At 47.0% G+C, this 20,676-nt stretch overlaps 1 protein-coding gene across 1 annotated transcript in view; it reads left to right on the plus strand.

The window, feature by feature from the left end:
• Window positions 1-2,174: 2,174 nt before the first annotated feature.
• The window catches only part of DOCK2 (dedicator of cytokinesis 2), a 373,603-nt gene continuing 355,101 nt past the window's right edge, over window positions 2,175-20,676 (plus strand). Inside the window, exons 1-2 of the mRNA XM_008147631.3 lie at window positions 2,175-2,217; window positions 17,109-17,192. Of these exons, the coding sequence (XP_008145853.1) occupies window positions 2,175-2,217; window positions 17,109-17,192 (127 nt within the window). The remainder of the gene's footprint in view (window positions 2,218-17,108; window positions 17,193-20,676) is intronic.

Genomic DNA, 20,676 nt, shown 5'->3' on the forward strand with positions numbered 1-20,676 from the left:
TACCTAGAGCCTTTTTTGGTCCTAATAGGCACCTAGAGTTTCCTCCGATAAGTAAAAGTTGGGTAAATACAAGTTTCAGCCCCAGGATATTAGAACTACTCAGAACATGCTAATAGAGGCTATATGCCATGACTCTTATGAATAACACAAGTAGAGATGAAAATACTGAATAATACTATGGAGGCTTCAGTTCTCCAAAACAGCCACATGTCGGACACCAGTGGAGGATGGACCAGAAAACCCTTGGCACTTACCTACCGACATGCCAGGTGGATGATTCCCAGTTACCCTGGGTGCAGGTGTCCTCTGGCTGAGAATTAAAGAGACACACAGGAAAGGAGGCCCACCCCGGTAAACTATAGGGGACAAACTGGGCACCCAATGAGGGCTTCCTAAGAATATACTCAATTATTAATATCAAATTTTGAATTTTATCCATAAAAATTGTGGAAACGTGAGTTCTCTTTTGTTTTGTAACTACCTAGGTAATATCCTTGATTATGCCTCTTGTCCTGCAAAAACTTAACTATTTACTATCTGATTTTTTATAGAAAAACGTCACCAATCTTTGATGCACAGTACAACTTACAATACTGCTGTGATGGTTAGTTTTATGAGTCAACTTGGTGTGACTATGGGCCCTAATTAATTATTTAATCAAATACCAACCCAGGCGTTGCTTCCTCAGTATTTTGTAGATATGATTAACATCTGCAGTCAGTTGAATTTAAATGAAGGAGATTATCCTCACTAATCTGAGTAGGCCTGATCCAATTAGTTGAAAAGGAGGAAATTCCATCTGTGGAGAGCAGCTTCAGCTTCTGCCTGAGAATTTTCCAGACTTCTTCCTGTTGGCCCGTGCTATGGATTTTGGACTTGCCTAGCCAGCCCTATGTTCACATAAGCTAATTCCTTGCAAATAAATCTCTAATCTCTCTCTCTCTCTCTCTCTCTCTCTCTCTCTCTCTCTCTCTATATATATATATATATATATATATATATATATTTCTGTTTTTCTGATGGAATCCTGACTGATTCAGCTGCTCACTATAAATAATACTCCCTAATTTGTGCTGCTAAAAAACTGAAAAGGAAATAACTTTAGAAAAATTAAATTAATATTTTGCCACAGCTGCCTGTCAGCTGTGACATTGCCTATTGTATCTTACTGACTCTATAGTATAAGGCAGAAAAGGGGTAGAGGGAGTTATGAATAAAGGGAAAAAATTCAAGAAGACTTTAATTCAGTCTTTTCACTGTGAATCAATGAGACATATTTGGTTTGGTTTTGTTTCTTGATAGAATCTGTTCCCAGAGCAAAAATGAGTTGTGTTGTTTTTTTGTTTTTCAAGAAGTGTCTCCATTAGCCTAACTGTGGGACTCTTCCTGAGGTCACTGTTACTGGCTGCTAGAGCACCCTTGACCTCCTGGCATTGTTGGTAAATCCTGTGCTTGTGTGTTTACAGAGAAGAGGTTCTTGAGCTCTTATCAGATGTTCAAATGGGTCTGTGGCACCAAAAGGATAAAAACCCAAATGACTTCCCCTCCAGTGGATATTTAATTCTCTGTGTCACCTACTGCATACATTCTTCCTCTAATCTTCACAGACTCTCTCCTGTGTCACCCACTGCATGCATTTTCTTCTCTGAGCTTCACAATAATCTTAGGAAGTAGGTACTGGTATCCCATTTTAGAGATGAGGAAATTGAAGCTTAGAAAAGTGAAGCCATTTGTCCTAGTTGCACAGTGCAGGGACACATGTGGATTTGAACCCACGCCTGACAGAGATGCTTGTGCAGGGGGTGGGAGGAGTTCTGTTCAATCTCTAGGCCCAGTTATCTGGGAACTTCCTGCACTTGCGGTGATAGCCTGGGTGGCCCCAAGTACCTGCTTGGCCTCTCTGTCCACTGGCCTGCCTGGAGAGGGGAGGAATTGGGGGGGGGGTGTGGCCCCAGCTTCTCAAGGGGGGCACTTCAAGCCACTAGCCTTCTAATGTGCCCCAGCTCATCAGGAGGAAGGAGGAGCAGGGCGCCCCGGGGAGGAGGGGAGGGGAGGGCGGGTCCTGACAGGGAGTTTGAAAAGAGGAAGGAAGTGGGGCCGGCAGAGTGCCTTGCCACCCCCTGGCTGCTTCCCCGCGGGACGACTCCTGGGGCCCACAGGCCCCCGGCCCAGCCATGGCTCCCTGGCGCAAAACCGACAAGGAGCGGCAAGGCGTGGGTAGGTGCGGGCTTGGGGTCCGCAGCTGGTAAAGGGGCAGGTGGCCAGAGAACCGCGCGCTGGAAGATGCTGGCGAGCCCGCGGCTCCGGTGCGGGCAGGGCGCATTCACTCAAGGTCCCAGGGCGCGCTCAGTGGCTTCCTCAGCCTGCCCGGGGCCAGCTGGGCGGGGAAGAGGAGGCGCGGGGAGCGGAAGGTGGGCACCCAGCCCACCAGGCAGCGCCCAGCCCGTGCCCGCACCCTTTCCCTCCCGCCTCAGGCTGCCCTCTCTCCTGGATGCTTATGCATTGCCCAGATGGCGTCCAGCCCAGCGCTTGGCAACTCCGCTCCCTGTGCCGGCTCAGTGTTCCCAGGACGCCCTGTCTGGAAGGAAGCTTGTCTTTTTAGAGGGAGCACCGCTCTCTTCCTTGGGCTGCGCTTGCCTGGCCCCGCGTGCTGCCCTCCACCTCTGCCCAAAGGACATCCATCTGCCTGCGTCCCTGGCCTGCTCCTCCTGGGTCAGGTGACCTCTGATTTGGCTGAATGCTAGTCCAGAGGGCTGTGTAGGCTGGGGGCTGGGGGCTGCAGGGTGGGGATCCTTGGCTTAGCCCTAGAAAGCCTCTGGGGAGAAAGGCTCCTACCAGGTTATCTGGGGATATCCCAGAAGCCCGCTCATCAGCTTCAGCCATCTAAGCTCCCAGAGGCCTCTGCCTCGAGCTCAGGGGCGGAAGTGGTGGCTGGGGGAAGGGAGGCTTCAGGTACTGGGACTCTTTCTACTAAGTGGCATCTGTGGTGCAATCCCCGTAGACTCACGTGGTTTTCAAACTTGAGTGTAAATTTAAAACCGCTCTATGGTTTGCTACACAGGCAGACACCACCCCCAGAGATGAGGGTTGAGCGGGTCAGAAGCTGGGGGAGACCAAGTGTCAGAGTGATTAGGGGCCGCGGCTCCCAGGGCCACCGTTGTAGAAACACTGCCTTGGAGAACTCAACGTTTATCCATCTACTTACTGGGTTCTAGGCACTGTTTTAAGATACACAGTTCCCATCCAGAGAACAAATAATCCAAACCCTCAAGGAGGCTCGGTTACTCCATCTGCAAAATGGAAAGTTTGAACTAGATCCACTAAGGATCATTTTTAACATCAAAGATTCTCTAACTCTGGCCTTCCAGCTGGGGCTATCAGGCTAAAACTCTTCTCAGGGGGAGATGGAGACTATGAAATGGGGCAGGCCGCTGTGGGTGGGGGATTGGTGTGGTCTAGGGCATGAAAGCTGGGCATGAAGGACATCCACATCCAGGGAAGGAGAGCTCCTGCCTTGGGGGGAGGGTGCATTGAAGGGAATGATTGTGCTCAAACTAAGTCCGAGTTACATTTTGGAAGACGATGAATGCCAGGCTAAGAAGCTGAGACTTTTCCCACTTAGGCAATGGAGAGCCATAGAGGGTTACTGAGCAGGGGAGGGACAGCAACATACTTGTGCTGACGTCAGTGTGGAGGGAGGCTGAACGGACAGAAGAGCAGAGGTGCCTGTGTGGCAGACAAGGGACAGTATTGGTGTGGTCCAGGGCAACTTGGGCAGTTGATGGGGGAGATTGAGTGTGGTGGAGGAGTCCCACCCTCTGTCCCAAGGGCTGCAGCAAATGCCTGCTCGTTAGGCCCTGTGTGATGGGGTGAAGATTATGGACGCTGGAGCCAGACTGCCTGTTCTTAGATTCCAGCCTCCAACAATTCCCAGCCCTGTGACTTAGACAGGTTACGTACTCTCTCCAGGCCTCAGTTTCTTTGTCTGTATAATGGGGATAATAACAGCGCCTGCTTCCCAGGGCTGTAGGAAGACTAAATGAGTTCCAAATGAAGTTCCAAGAATAACAATTGCATAAAACAATCCTCACTTAATTTTAGGAATTATTTTTAGACATTGTCCTCTGCATGGGGGCCCAGTTGAGGACATGACATGGATGGGGTTACAGGGTGGAGTAGGGTTCTCACCCTCCCTAACAGAGGAAATCCCACCTATGTGCTTGGCTTCTGGTAACTCTGGTAGGCCCTAGACTTGGAGCTTCTTGATCTGATGGTGTAGACATTTTTGATGCCTACTTATGAAAATTCTATTTTAGGGGAGCTCAGAGGGTCTATGACCTTCTAGGGAGCTAGAGAGTGCTTGCCAGGGATCTCTTCTCTGCAGATAAATGTCAGAACTAAGGGAAGTAACCTTTGACCCTCATCTGTGTAGATGGAAGAAAAAGTCAAGGCTTGGCTTATGATGAGAAGGGAAACTGGAGTCATCCAACAGAAAGAACAGTGGGACTTTTGAGTAGGTTTTCACCTGTAAGAAAATGTAATTAATTGGGAGAGGGGCGTGGATAGAGTAGAAGAACAAAAGTGGGTGACAATTTACCTTTCTACTGCCTTCCTGACTAGTTAATTCTGTGAGAGTCCACTTACATATTTTTATTGATTTCAGAGAGGAAGAGAGAGATAGAAACATCAATAATGAGAGAGAATCATTGATCGACTGCCTCCTGCACACCCCACACTGGGGATCAAGCCTACCACCCGGGCATATGCCCTGATTGGGAATCAAACCATGACCTCCTGGTTCATAGGTCAATGCTCAACCACTGAGCCACACCAGTTGGGCTAGCCTTTACTCTCTTAATCCCTTACCCAAAGACACCCCCCCCCCCGACACTTTCTCTTATATCCTATTGGTTAAGACATAATCACATGACTAAATTCAGCTGCAAGGGAAACTAGAAAATGCAGTTTATAATGTAGGCAGCCACACACCTAACTAAAAATTAGGAGTGCCTAAGGAAGGAGGGGAAGAAGGATATTGGGGATTACATATTAGTTTGTTCAGGCTGCCATAACAAAAATACCACAGACTAGGTGGCTTAAACAACAGAAAGTTATTCTCTCATGGTTCTGAAGACCTAAGTGCTAGTAGGTTGATTTTTCCCAAGGCCTCCTTGGCTTGCAGACAGCTGCCTTCTCATTGCTTTGTCCTCACATGATCATGCCTCTGTGCATGCTTCCCGCTGGTGTCTCTTCCTCTTCGTAGAAGGACACCAGTCATATAGGATCAGGGCCCTACCCTAACAGATTCATTTTAATTTAATCATATCCTTAAAGACCTGATCTCCAAACATGGTTACATTTGGAGGTACTGGGGGTTGGGGCTTCAACATAGGAATTTATGGCCAAGAGTAGTGGGGACAAGAGTTGCGACTGTACCAGATGATCTGTGGTCTGTGACATGATGTTTAGTGACTGTAAAAGAAGGCTTCAAGGTAGGAATTCTCAGATAATGGGTGAGGGTAGAACAAAGATTTGTTTGCTCTGAAGCTGGGGCTGCCAGGTAGGTTTGCATAGGAGTGTCAGTTCTGTTTAGAAATCTCTTCTCTCTGCAAGTTGTCTCTAGTTATGGTTGTGTACCTGTGTGTGGTGTTGGACAGTCTTTGTTGGTCCTTCTGAGAGCTGTGAGGGCCTGTCCCCTCGCTTCTCATGGTTTGCTGGCAATCTTTGGTACTCCTTGCTTGTAGAGGTATCACCCCAATCTCTGCCTCCATCTTCACATGGTGTTCCCCCTGTGTGCATGTCTCTCTCCAAAATTTTCCTTTTAGTAAGGACAACAGTAATGTTGGGCTATGGCTCACACTAATGACCTCTTTTGACTTGATTACTTCTATAAAGACCTGATGTCCAATTATGTCACATTCTAAGATACTGGGGGTTAGGACTCTAACACATCTTTTGTTTAGGGGAAGGAACACAATTAAAGCAATAACAGGCTCTGTAAAAGCAAAGAAGGGCCTTTCCCGCATTTTGATTGGGGAATATGGATGAATCTGAGATCATCCTCTGGTCCAGGAATGCAGGTGATTCTGCTGCAGCCCAGGACCCTGGACAGAGCTAGTCCATGCCAAGGTGGACAGATACTGAGTGGGCAATGGGTGCTTAAGTCTCTTGCAGCACAAGCTCGTATTACAAGGAATAAAATCCACTAAACTAGTTTGACCAAAAAAAAATGTGTGTGTGTGTGTGTGTGTGTGTGTGTGTGTGTGTGTGTGTGTGTAGGAGGGAAGTAGTGTATTTTAAGAGTCAGGGAAAAATCAAACAGAAGTCCAGGAAACAAGAGCGGCAGGCCTCTGGAAGGACCTGAACTGAGGAGTCTGGAAACCTCTGCCTCTCTTTCCATGGCTTCCCACATTCTCCAAACACATCAGCCTCCTCCTTTCTCTCCTTGCCAGCTCCTCATTCTTTCGCTCCTTCCTAACTTTGATATTCTGATAATACCATGATGATGGTCCCAGCATGCCACCTGCCCCAGCTATGCATGACATTGCAGCTCAGGCAACTACTGAATCTTCTCTGTGTGTTTACTTGTCAAAGTGCTGAGAGAGAACATCTGACTGCCTCACCTTTTTAAGAAAGGCCACCCAAGCTGGGGATCATTGTCCATCTAAGAATAGACCCCACTCTGATCAGGACCCAATATGATGTGGCTGTGGGATGGGGTCATGAGGCTTGCTACTCATCTAACGTGGGTGGGTACAGATTTGTTTTTTAGGAGGCATAAGTCAAGCATGCGTCCCAGGGCAGGACTCTATGACAGAGAGACCAGTTTCTACTGTGCTTGTTGTCAAAGGCAACATTTAAGGAGGAAGGATAGAGAGCATCATTAACTCACTAACTTGTTCATTCATTCACTCATTCTTTTTCCTTTATTTCTTAACTATTTGCTGGGTGTTTCCTGTGTGCTAGGCACTATGCTAGACACTAAGAGAACTAGAATAGGCAAATTTTGTTCCTGCCCTTTGGAGCTTATAGTCTGTGGGGAAGACAAAAATGAACTTTATGGACAATTTGGTAGTCATATAATTACAAATTGTGGTATGTGTTATTGTAATAAAGGAGTGTTGTTCCATGAATGAAACTACAGGAGGGAGGGGTCTTAAATAGGTGGTCTGAGAAGGCCTCTGAGGAGCAATGGGGAAAAGAGTTTCAGTCTGGCCAGTGTGGCTCAGTGGTTGAGCAACGACCTATGAACCAGGAGGGCACAGTTTGATTCCTGGTCAGGGCACATGCCCAGGTTGCAGGCTCTATCCCTAGTGTGGAGCATGCAGGAGGCACCCACTCAATGATTCTTTCTTATCACTGATGTTTCTAGCTCTCTCTCCCTTTCCCTTCCTGTCTGAAATCAATCCTATCTAATAAAAGAGTAATATGCAAATTGACCATCACTCCAACACACAAGATGGCTGCCCCCATGTGGTCAAAGATGGCTGCCCCCATGTGGACACAAGATGGCCACCACAAGATGGCCAGCAGGGGAAGGCAGTTGGGAGGGACCAGGCCTGCAAGGGAGGGCAGTTGGGGGCAATTAAGCCTGCAGAGGAGGGCAGTTAGGGGTGACCAGACCGGCAGAGGAGGGGAGTTGGAGGCGACCGGGCCTGCAGGGAAGAACAGTTGGGGGGTACCCAGGCCTGCAGGGGAGAGCAATTAGCGGGGGGGGACCAAGCCTGCAGGAAAGGGCAGTTAGGGGCAATCAGGCTGGCAGGGGAGCAGTTAGGCATTAATCAGGCAGGCAGGGGAGTGGTTAGGGGGTGATCATGCTGGCAGGCAGAAGTGGTTAGGGGCAATCAGGAAGGCAGGCAGGCGAGCAGTTGGGAGTCAACAGTCCTGGATTGTGAGAGGGATGTCCGACTGCCCGTTTAGGCCCGATCCTACCGGGCAGTCGGACCTCCCTGCACCCATGCACGAATTTCATGCACAGGGCCTCTAGTACAGATATATTTTTTAAAAAAGAAAAGAATTCCAAAGGAAAGGCTTGGACAGATCTTAGTACATATATCTTTGCTATGGAGGCCAACTGTATCTTTGGTCTGGTCTCCAGAAATTAGTCTGGTGCAACAAAAATACCTGGGTTGGAAATCCAGTTCCTTCCTACCACCAATTCTCAGGTGCCTGGGACTCCTACTTTCCAATGCTTCAGCAACTTGGGATTGTTTAGGATGCCTGCTGAGCTGGCTGTTTGTGTCCACATAAGGGATTGTCCTAATCCCTAAACTCATGGGAGCATCATTAGTTGGTGGGCATCTTGCTCCCAACCATTATGTTTCTGCTTGTATGGGCCTTGCAGACTGTGTTTGCTAACCTCTGCTTCCTCCTGAGATCAGCATCCTTATGTTGCTTCTGTATTTTGAGACAGGCAGTGCAGCCCCCATAATATTCTGCTAATTTCTGGACCTTTGGACTTCTGTTTTATTTGGTTAAAGCTTATAGGCCTTTCATTTCATAGCTAATTGCACATGGGTGCCGCAGCCTGTGTTTTGCAGCAAATGTTCTGCAAATGGGGAATGATAATGCGTATCACCATCCAACTCCAGAGGGATATGGGAGAGACGCCACAAATGTTCCCTCTAATAGGCACTTTCTCCTTCCTTCCCAACCCCCTTAATGGGTGTGAGTTGAAAAGCAGTCAGAGTGAGTTTGTGAGCTTCGTCTTACTCAACTTTTAGTTCTCCTTGGAGAAAGTCATCCCTTGCCCTTCTGACCCCACTGGGACACTGTCAGCTTCTGCATTGTTTAGAGCCTCAGTCACAGCATCTGGGGCTACAGGGGCATATGACTAACAATGTGGGTGCTTTTCCAGGCCCCTCCCAGACACTGCTCCAGGGCTCTGAGAGGTCCCCTGACAGCATGTGATCCCTTGGGTCAAAGCCTAAACTAGGTGGAAATTGTGACTTTCATACATGCTCCAGGATGCAACATGGGGTCTGAACCGAGAGAATGCTGAGCAGGCATTTGTTGCACTGGATTAAATGGAGGCAATGCCAGGCCTACGACATGGTGATTGGCATGTTGGGCTATCGAAGAGGAACATACCTGGTGCCAGCTGACCCCTGGAAACTGGGATTTTGCTGCTTAGCTCACTGGTGGAGGCAGGAAGGGAGCTGTTTCAGGAAAGAGTGTTCAGGTAGAATAAAAAGTCAATGCAAAGGTCCTGAGAAGGAGCCTCTCTGCTGTGTGGGGGGAGAGTAAGCAAGGGGCAGAGTAGTAGGAAATGAGTTCTCTGAGGGCACGAATTGTACTGAGTAGCACCTGTACATGTTGTAATGACTTTGGTTTTTCCTCTGAATGGAAGCGGTGGGGCATTTTGGGGTTTTGAGTGAAATTGTAGAATGTTCTATCTTGTTTTGAAAGAATCATTCTAGCAGTTTTATGGTGAAGTGGTAGAGGGGAATTAAATGTGGAAGCAGGAGGCCAGTGAGGCAGCTGCCACAATCACCAGGCAAGAGTTGGCGGTGGCCCATATCAGTGGAGTAGGTAAGATGTGCTGGCATTTGGGATGCGTGTGTTGTAAGTGGAGCAAATGGGATTTTCCTCATGGATCGGTTGTGGGTATGAAAGAAAGAGAGGAGTCAGGGGTGGAGCTAAGGGTTGTCAAGAATAAGAATTTTTTTAATAGTCTATTCACATCAATTAAGTTCAATAGCCTGTGTTAAGTGCTGGTCCTGAAGTGGGGATTAGGGCCCAGAGTTAAAAAGGGTATAGGCTCTGCCCTCAGGAAGCTCACAGGCCAGTAGGAATTTCTTCCTTCCTTTTGCTTGAGGCAGCAAATAATACCACCATTGTTAGTACTAATGTCCCCATTTCACAGGTTGGGGATGGGTGTACCTCTTGCTTCATGTTCCTATGGCTCCTGCCATCACCCCCATCATATTTCACTCCAGCCCTGCGTATAATTATCTGGCTCCTCCATAGAATGTAAACTCCATGACAGCAATACTGTGTTTCTTGCTCTTCACCAGCACAAAGCAGGTGGTCATTTAGTAGTTGTTGATTGGGTGATAAATGGGTGGGTGGGTGGAGAGGTAAATGGATGGATTGATGTACAGATGGATGGATGGTGGGTAGATGGGTAGGCGGATAGATAAGTGAATAGGTGGATGAGTGGGCATGGGGTAGGGGATGGAGAGGGAACAGGGATTGGAGGTTTTTCACTTTCTGGTGCCTCATAAGCTTCAGATGGATGGAGTTACACCTTCTTGCCTTTACATCCTCCCCTCTCCCCACTTCCCTGTCAGGAGGTTAAGTCCCCTGAGAGCAGCACAGCAATATATGGGGTGTTCCTGCACTCTTTTCCAAACACCTAGACCCCTGTAGTTGGCCACTGCCTCAAGCCCCACAGTTCTCATCCTTGGACTCCATTCAGATGGTCCTGCTGTCTCTCACTGGACTGGACATGCATCAGGCTAATTTCCTCCTCTGGGCTCTCACTCCACTTCTTCCCCTTGCCCTCCTGCTGCCCCTCCCTCTCCCCCCAGTCTCACTTCCTTCATGAGGCCTCTCTTCATCTCTTTCCTCTGAGAGCCCACAGCTGCTGGGGCCCACAGCTCAGCCCTTTATTTTGAAGACAGCTTCTTGTTTCTTGTGTGCTTCCTTTGTCTCTTCACCTAGATTTCACAAATACTCAGGAGAACAGGGGCCATGCCCTCTCACCCCTCTTCTAACCTGCAGGATCCAGCAGAGCGCAAGACACTCCCTGGACTGAAGGCTGGGGGTTGAGAAATAGACTCTCTTTCAGCTCTAGTGTGGGAGTGTGTGAATGCAGAAGTGTGTGTGTGTGTGTGTGTGTGTGTGTGTGTGTGTGTGTGTGTGCGCGCGCGCGCGCGCGCCTATAGGAGTATGGAAAGGAGATAGTAATTCCAGCATGATGTTTTAGAGCGGGACTTACCAACCTACCTCTATTGACACTGGGAGCCAGATAATTCTTTGTCATGGGCTGCCCTGGCCCTTGTAGGAGGTTTAGCAGCATCCCTGACCTCTACCAGCTGGATGCTAGGAGCTCTTCCACTCCCCCATCCCCAGGTTATGACAAATAAAATGCCTCTAGACATTGACAGATGTTCCCATGCGGGCAAAATTACCCCTAGTTGAGAATCACTGCGTTAGAGAACTAAGAATCCCAACTTTCCTCTCGTTGGTTGGGAATGCCCCTTTGGCCCACTAACAACTGAGCACAGAGATATGTGACCTACATGGTCATTTGTGGATCCAATAGGGGTCCAATAAGCAGCTGGCAAAGAGCAGCTGCTAAATGCATACCCATTAGTGAGTGGCAGTGTGTGCAATGGCTGAGGGAGTGTGCTCTAGAGCTACCCTGTTTGGGGTGAAATCCTGGCTCAGCTTCTTCTTAGCTGTGTTGCCCTGGGCTACTCACTTGATCTTATACAACCTCAGTTTTCTCATCTGTAAAATGGAGCTCACCACGCTTGTACCCACCACAAGAACTGGGGCGAGGATTAAGTATGTGACTGTGGCTAAAGCCCTTGGAAGAGTGTCTGGTCTATAGAACGTGCTCAGCAGAGGCTGTCATTTCTCTGTCCTCTCTTGGTGATGGAGGAACACCACCTCCTCCTTGGTTTCCTCTGGCTGTGATTCTCCTGCTCATTCACTGCTGACTTGCACCACCTTTGAGCTCTGGCCTTGCCTCCTGACACTCCTGCTGGGTCATCTCATCCACCTGAAGCAACACCAGGGTGTTGCCTCCATGCTGAGGCTGTCGACACAGGCCAACTGCTCGTCCATTTCAATAAACGTGCTTCCCTTGAATCCAAAGTGGACCTACCGGACAGTTCTGTTTCCCCCTGGAGTGGAGACGATCCAAAACCCAACTCGGGGACTAGAGCAGTGAGCTTCAGGCAATTACATTCTTTTTCTCTATTATTGTTTTGTTCCTCTTATATAGTTACTTGCCCACACTCTATGAATACTTGGTGTTTGCCGAAGCTTTTGTTTTCAAGCATGTCAGCAAATGGCAGGGCCCAAGGTGAGGTACAAATCCATCCTGAAGGTCACAGGGTGCTTGGTGGCTGCAGTCACAATTGGCAGCCAAGCTGGGTCAGCATCTGTTGAAGAAAACTCAAGAAATGCAAGAAAGATCCAGAAGAAAGGACATACCTGCCCTTCATGTTTGTATCCCTTCAGCTCAACAAGTATTTATTAAAGCTCAGTAAATACTGATGCAACTTCTACTCTGGACCAGGTCCTGAGTGGTCGACAAGGGAGGTTCAGTCTCCACCCTCACTGAGGCTGGAGAAGACAGGAAATGAACAAGTCCAGCACACACACACACACACACACACACACACACACACACACACACACACAGTTGTGACATCAGCAATGGGCTAGTCAGGGAAGCAAGAAATTAGGACACTGTTCTGGGTTTGAATCCACTTTCTACCACTTAACCTCTGAGTTTTGCGCATGTTATATGCAGGCTAATACTTTGCAGGGTTACTGTGAAGATTAAATGAGCTCATACAAGAAAAATGCTAGGGCCCTAGTCAGCTTGGCTCAGTGGATAAAGTGTCAGCCTGCGGACTGAAGGGTCCCAGGTTTGATTCAGGCCAAGGGCACATGCCTGGGTTTCAGGCTCGATCCCCAGTGGGGGGTGTGTAGAAGGCAGCTGGTCAATGATTCCCTCTCATCATTGATGTTTCTATCTCTCTCTCCTTCTCCCTTACTCTCTGAAATCAATAAAGAAATACATTAAAAAAAAAAGAAAAATGCTAGGGATTTTGTCTGTCTTATCTATCACTGTAACCCCAGTAACCAGGACAGTACCTAGCACACAGTAGGTTCTCAAGTGGATATCTGTTGAAAAATCACATGTGCTTGGTACATAGTACATGCTCAATAAATCTGTTCACCATTTTGGGGGAAGCAGTGTGTATAGAGGTTAGAATCTAAGCTTCTGAATTGCTCTGTCTGCTCTGTCTCTCTAATCTGTCTGGTAGATAACGTGTTTACCTTCCCTGTGCCTCTCCTAACATGGCAAAGAGCACAGAGACCCCATCCTTGTTTCTGTGGGCCATGTGATGTCACACAGTTGTTTACTTCTTTCTTATTTCTCTCAATTTGGGCTTCTGGTAAGCAGGGTGCTTCCATATGTGCTTCCGTATGTTAATTAGAATTGGTGGCTAATTAGTAGATCCAATTTCCAGGATTGTTGGAAGACCACCTGCCTCAAAGTAGCTATTGTCTTGTCCACCCAGGATTTCCAACATGAGCGTCCTCACTGGGTTCGATGACCCAGTACTCGAAACACCCTTTGATCCTTGGCCGAACGCCACATGTGTTTTAGTCTGGGTGGGCTTGTCAGTCACCAACTGCGGCCTTGGTTCCTGAGCATAGCATTGGGATGCAGGTGACATCCTCCTGGGGGAAGCATTAGTATTCTCCAGGGCTGGAGACCATGCATGAAAGGTCTGTATTCAGGGAAGCTGGGCCTTAACCGGTTTGGCTCAGTGGATAGAGCGTTGGCCTGCGGACTGAAGAGTCTCGGGTTCGATTCCGGTCAAGGGCATGTACCTTGGCTGTGGGCACATCCCCAGTGGGGAGTGTGCAGGAGGCAGCTGATCGATGTTTCTCTCTCATCGATGTTTCTAATTCTCTATCCCTCTCCCTTCCTCTCTGTAAAAAATCAATAAAATACATTTTAAAAAAAAAAAGAAAGAGGAAGCTGGGTTGGGTGTCTATGGAAATCCTTTTCCCACTTGTCTGTCTTCCGTAGGCGGGCATGGCTGGGGCGGGGCAGGTTATGATTTCAACAGTTTTCACTTATCCTCTGTTCCATATCTTCCTCGTGTTTTTCTTCCCTTTTCATCCCTCACTCAGAAGTTGAGAGGGGTTAGGCCTGCAGGGAATGGGGAAGAAGGTGACCTGTTCTTACACTGGTCAGAAGCAACTCAAGGAGGGTCATAGATAAGCAATCAGGCTTCAGCAGAGTGGCATTCCGGTTCAAAGTTTCCTGTTAGTCATTTAGAAAACGTAACAGAATTGGGTATTGCTGTGCAAAGCCACTTCCTTTGTCAGTAATGTCTACTTTTCGCCAAATGGAGCCTTGAGAACAGAAGGCCTTATGCAAACAGAAATGCCTTTATAAATTACAGGGCAACGTCAGTTACTTTTATTTTCATAAGGTATGAGTCCTTGAATGAATACAGAGCTGCACGTTGAATATCAAGTTTCAAGACCTGTTCAAGACATCTTCTTAAGCTGATTGATTGGGACCTTCCCACCTAACAGAGCTGGACAGAGTGTGCAGAAGGTTTCAAGGAAAAGCCAGGGATGAGACAGGGAACAGCACAGTCTTGCCCCGCCCTCCAAATATCTGATGAACAGACCTAATTTGCTAGTACTCCTGGAGCAAACACGTGTTATGGATGCTTTGCTTCTGTTGTAAACCTCAGTTGCTTCTCTGTTCCTGCCCAACTTTGTGGCTGGCATGTCCTCAAAGCATAGCATTGGGATGCAGGGGACATCCTCCTGGGGGAAGCATTAGTATTCTCCAGGGCTGGAGACCTTGCATGAAAGGTCTGTAGTCCTCAGCCATGCCTCTGGGGCTAGAGGGAGCAGGGGGTGGACAGTCTGTAGACAGGGGGCACCAGCAATCTGAGCGTGTCCAATTGCCAGCAGCCTTTGTGGGGACAGGGTTTGAAATCAGGCCAAGCGTGGAGGGAATGAAGAAACAGGCCGTGTTTATGCGGGAGAAGAAAATTCTGAATCCCCCGAAGGCTCTGTCAATATTCTCTTTTGGACAAAGGATGAATTTTATTGTGTTGACCCACAGGGTCATTGGTTGCAGAGTGCAGGGAAGCAGATTTAAAGGTGACATAAAGACAGCTCTGAAAGCGTTCTAAGTGGATTGTTTAGGAGGTTTTACAATGCTAATAAAAAGGAAAGTGACTAACATTTATGGAGCAGCTACTATGGCCAGACATGGAGTCGAGCTCTATCTGTGTGTTAATCTCAGCTGAGTTTTCTAGGAACCCCTGTGAGGTAGGGACCATCATCCTTTCCATTCTACAGTTAGGGAAACTGAGGCTCGGGGAGGTGAAGATGCTGCTCAAGCAGGCTGCAACTGGCCCGTACAGTGCCTTTGTGTGGGTTACAAAAAGACACCCCTCCCCTGGTGGACAGAGTACCTGGGTAGGCACAGGCCTTGGCAAGCAGATTACTGGTTAGGTGCCAGCCTCCACTGCTCCCTTATAGGTGGCCTTATGCAGGGCAAAACCTGTGCAATCACATGCTGTGGCTGTGGGCGTGAGGCCAGAGCTGGTAAATAGCAGAATGGGGCTCAAGAATCACAACTGTCTGACTCCAGAGACACGGGCTCTTAACTTAGGAGATTTAGCATCTCTCAGGATTAAGACCTTCCATCCCTGCGAATGCCTACAAGGCTAGTTGGTCCCTTGGTGAAAGGGCTGATGTGTATAGGTCTTCAAACTAAGTAGCCTGCAAGTTTCTCCTTTTCTCTCAGAGAATGTGGCAAGACTGAAGCAGGAAGTAGGATCTGGTGAACACCTGAACACCTGCTACCCAGGTGTGGTGGGGAGGCAATGGGTGCAGAGAATGAACAAGGCACAGGGCTGGGTTTGAGTCCTGGCTTTGTGACTTACCAGCAGGCGGGTGAAGGGGAAGCATAGGTAATCCACTCAAACCCTCTGAACCTCAGTTTCCTCGTCTGTAAAATGGGGATAGGACCTACCTCATGCAATGACAACATGAAAGGGCATTTAACAGGGAATCAACATTATACATGGCTCTTGTTTATGTTTGAGGAGGGTTCTGATCTCATTTCTTCTCCAAGGTCTCTTCACTGATGTGATCACTGTTTTCACTGAACCTGTAAGTTTTGGTAGGTTGTGTTTTCATTTTCATTTGTCTCAAGACTTTTTCTAATTTTCATTGTGAGCTCTTTTTTGATCCATGGGTTAAGAGTATGTTGTTTAATTTACAAATATTTATGAATCTTCCAGTTTTCTTTCTAGTATTCATTCCTAGCTTTATTCCTTTGTTGTTGGAAAAGATGCTTTGCATAATTTCAGTTTTTAGAAAATTTCTTAAGACTTGTTTTTGGCCTAACATATGGTTTATTCTGAAGAATATTCCTTATTCACTTGAGAAGAATGTGTATTCTGCTATTGTAAGATAGAGTGTTCTGTAATTTTTGCTTATTTACAGGCTTGGTCAAGTCCTTCTTATTGGTTTTTATGCCTAGTTGTGGTATCCATTATTGTTAATGGAGTATTGAAGTCTTCAATTACTATTGTAGAACTGTCTATTTTTTCCTTTAATTTTGCCAATGTTTGCTTCATATATTTTAGCATTGTATTATTAGGTATGTGTATGTTTATGATTGCTATATCTTCTTTGTGTATTGGCTCTTTTGCCAATATATAATGTCCTTTGTCTCTTATAATAATGATTTTTTACTTAAAGACTATTTTGTTTAATATTAATACACCCACCACAGCTCTCTTTTATTATATGTGTGGAACTTAAAAAAATTATTTCCCTTTCACTCTATTTTTGTTTTTGGATCTAAAGTGAATCTTTTGTAGCCCCAGCCAGTTTGGCTCAGTGGATAGATTGTCGGCTTGAGGACTGAAGGGTCCTCTTATCATACTCCATTTACAGTAATTTTCCTTATGCTCTCAAGTGTCTTCCTTCCTCAAGGCTTTTGCCCATGATGTTCCCTCTCCCTGAAATGCCCTTTCCCTTGGTGTCTCCATAGCTGAACTCACAAGGTTGCTGTGAGAATGGGATGAGAAGATGTGCTGAGCACATGCTGGGCATTCAGTAAGAGGTCAACCCACAGGAGAGGGTGCAAACACCCTCCTTGTCACTCAGACCGTAGTGCTAACGAATGGAGGCCTGTAGGAGCCAGGCTGGGCCTGAGCTGACTCCTGTGAGTAGGCAGTGGGTTGGTTTTGTTTAGACCAGGTGGGCTGCCTGGGCATCAGATAAACTCGGGCAGGGAGAGCAGGAAGGAGCAGAGGTTCTCAGTACCTAGAGGTCTCACCAGGTTGCGTCTCTCTTCCATTTTACAGCCATATACAACTTCCAAGGGAGCAGAGCCCCCCAGCTCTCCCTGCAGATCGGCGACATGGTACGCATACAGGAGACCTGTGGAGGTGAGTCCCTGTCCCTCGGAGGCCAGGCCCCGTGGCTGATGGTGTTGGGATGCCCCCAGTACATGCTACACAGCACCTCCGGCCCTCTGTTGGAACATGCAGCTTTGTAAAATACATTTTGCTAATGTTAGTAATTAGAATGTACTGAAAATAACACCTGTTTATTTTAGAAATTTATGCTTAGAAGCAAAGGCCTGACTGGGTGGTTTGATGGGGTGGTTTCGGCCTGTGACACTTTCTAGATACAATTCTTTATTAGTATTGATACTATTACAAAGGAAAATCAGCATTATTAGGGTTTCAAAGGGCCCAGTAAATTATACCCCTGATTCAGGAGTGCTACTGTGCACAACGATGTGGTTTGGGCTTTGCACCGGGTCCCAGGAGCAGTGCTTATCCCTTCATCCAGCTGGGAGCCCTGTCTTGGGCAAAGGGGTGTCTTTTCTTCACACAGAGCTGTCATCCTCTTATGAAGCCAAGTGTCTCGTGGGCTGTGTCCACCCATGGTGGTGGTAGGGGGTCTTTGTAGAATCTGCACAAAGGCAAATGGTCTTGGACGCATGAGTCAGGCCACTAGAACTCGATATGTATCACCTACGTCACTGATAAAATTGATAATGGGAACGTGGCTTGGGTCTAAGAGCCAAATGAGCTTGCTCATGTGTGGTCCACCGTCAGGCAGGCTCCCCCAGCTGCACCACCCCTGGGCTGCTTATGATCCTACTTCGTGGCCAGGCAGAGCAAGAGGAAAGGGAAGTGGAGTGGGCTGAGCACCCTGCCCCTGCCCCCAGTTAATGCCCCAGAGGCCCTCCTCCTGCCCTGGGTGGGAGTGAGGAGCAGGTAGGAGCAGGCGTGCTACTGGTAAGGGGAAACAGAGCCAGGGGAAGGGAAGTGTTGCCCACAGAACTAGCCACTTTGGGTTCTTCCCACGTTGAGGGTGGGGGCCCTGTGCTAGGTTCTGTGTAGCACATTAGTTCAGTTACTCCTCAGGGGGACAGGTAGCTTCGCCAGTGTCGGGTTAGCTACACGCAACGAGCAAGGCAGCTCTTCGGGTTGTTGCAGGGGTGCACATGCATACACATGCACACACATGCACACACATGCACACAGACACATGTACACATGGACACAGACACACAAAAAGCAAACAAACAGAAAGTCTTTTTTATTTTGAGGGGGTGGGGGGAGAATTTCAATATTTCAAAACACCTTTAAAGGAGTCATCATGGAGAAAATGAGAACTTGGTTCACCTTCTTTACCTTTATCCTATGCTTTAGTAACAGTGTTATTCTGGATTGTATATGAGATGATCCCATGTACTTTTCAGTGTCCAGGCCTCGAAAGATCCCAGTCTGGCTTAGAACCTTTTATACACAGAGTAACTGAAACAGGGGGTAGAGGAGGGAGGGAGAGGGAATGCTTTCCTAAAGACTCAAGTCTGTAATTCCTGACACCCCGCCCCCTTTCTTACAAACCTAGCTCTGCCCTGTGGCAGATAAGCAAACTCTGGGTATCTTCCAAGGGTAAAGAATGAAACTAAAAACAGCAAGATAGCTCTCCACCGTGTCTTTTAGGTGCCACTGAACGTTACAGCTAGAGACAGGCATGAGACCTCACATTTGCAGGTGAGGACCCAAGGCTCAGGGAGGAGAGATGGCTGGCCTAGGGTCGCACAATGAGCCAATTGACCATTGTCTCCACCCCATGACTATAATCCACACTCTTTCCTCCAAGCCATGCCTCCCAAGGCAGTGAGAAAGCCTGAGTAATCAGGCTTCCTGTCTTACATTTTGAACTTCAGACAAGTAGTTTACTCTTCTTTTCATGCACTTTCCTTGAAGAAATCTTGGGGGCGGTGCACACACTGCACAGGCTGCTTGTAGCCAGTCTTCCACGACTTCGACCGGGGGTGGAGCCGGCCTTTGCAAAGCCTGTAATTGCTGACTCAAGCCATTTTCATTTGTCTTTGGGATTTAAGTCCTTGCTTCTAGCCTCTTTGGTACTGGTTTCCACTTTTAATTCTATTTTATTAGTCTTATTTTAATGTATCCTTGTAGTAAGCAGCCCTGATACATTTCTAGAAAGATCTGGGCATATTTATTTAGTAAGTGATTGCCAATTCATGAGGAGTTTGAAAGTACAATGTTCAGAATTCTGTTAGAATGATTCTACATATCTGAGGACTCACACCCCCACACTGGTACCCATACAGAATTTATGGAATCCTACGGTTCCCCTAAGGGCCTTGGGCAGCTGAGTGCTCAGAGATCAGGCCTGGTGTTGTCTGCTTTGCAGATGGGGCGTTCCACCTATGACTCTGATTGAAAAACGGTTCCTCTGCAAATATTAAAAAAAGTGAAAACCACAGTGTTAGTCAAAAATTAGTCAAAACGGTGTACCAGAAAGAACTTGGGTGTGGCCATGAAACCCTCTTATAGAAACCTACTGTCGACATAAGAAATGTCTAAACTGGTAGAGAATTTTTATAAGAGTTTATTTGAGCCAATCTAACCATATATGCCCGGAGCAAGATCTCAAATGCTCTGGAGAAAAACAGTTTTGCAATTTCTTTTCTGCATTTAAATTTAAGGTGTTGGGAGGACATAAGGAAGATTGCATGGAGGTGGGAAAAAGCAAGCTGATGATGGAGTTAACACGATCATGTGCTTTCTTTAGGGTGGTTATAGCTTATTACAAAGGTGTGTTAACCTAGATGCACAGAAACAATGAACAGGGTTTGCTTAAGGCAACTGTAAACCTTTTACTAAACAATGACATGCCTGGGATGTGGCTAGTCACCATGACCTGCCCAGATAGGAATTTATGATTGCATATAGCCCCCTTTTTTGTACACACTACTTGAAAAATAAAATCAAACCAATTGAGAGATGAATGAAAAATTTAAAATATGAGAATTGCAAAGCTGTGAAAAGGAAATAGTGGTGAACATTGAGTCCAGATGAATCCATTTATAAATATTAGTATTAAAAGTTGTAATGTTTATGGCTACCAAAAAGAATGTAATTGTCAGGAAACTGGACAATTAAAAACAACTAATAAAATCATGAAGTAGGGAGCCCGGCCAGTGTTGCTCAGTGGTTGAGCATCGGCCTATGAACCAGGAGGTCACGGTTTGATTCCTGGTCAGGGCACATGCCCAGGTTGTGGCTCGATCCGGGGGTCATGCAGGAAGCAACCCATCAATGATTCTCTCTCATCATTGATGTTTTTATTTCTCTCTCCCCCTCCCTTTCTCTCTGAAATCAATTAAAATGTATTTTTAAAAAAATTATGAAGTAGGGAGAGCAATGAAAGAGAGTAGATTAATTCCATGATATCACTCTTATAACAGAGTTGGTTTTAATTAGATATAAAACATGTGACTAAAAAAGCCATAACCACTCCAATCTTTTACTGCTTTTCATGACTATTTTCATTTTAGAGGAATTTTTTGGAAATCTTTTTTTGTGAAGAAGAAACATT

This window comes from Eptesicus fuscus, chromosome 6, assembly GCF_027574615.1.
Source record: "Eptesicus fuscus isolate TK198812 chromosome 6, DD_ASM_mEF_20220401, whole genome shotgun sequence".
Lineage (NCBI taxonomy): Eukaryota > Metazoa > Chordata > Mammalia > Chiroptera > Vespertilionidae > Eptesicus > Eptesicus fuscus.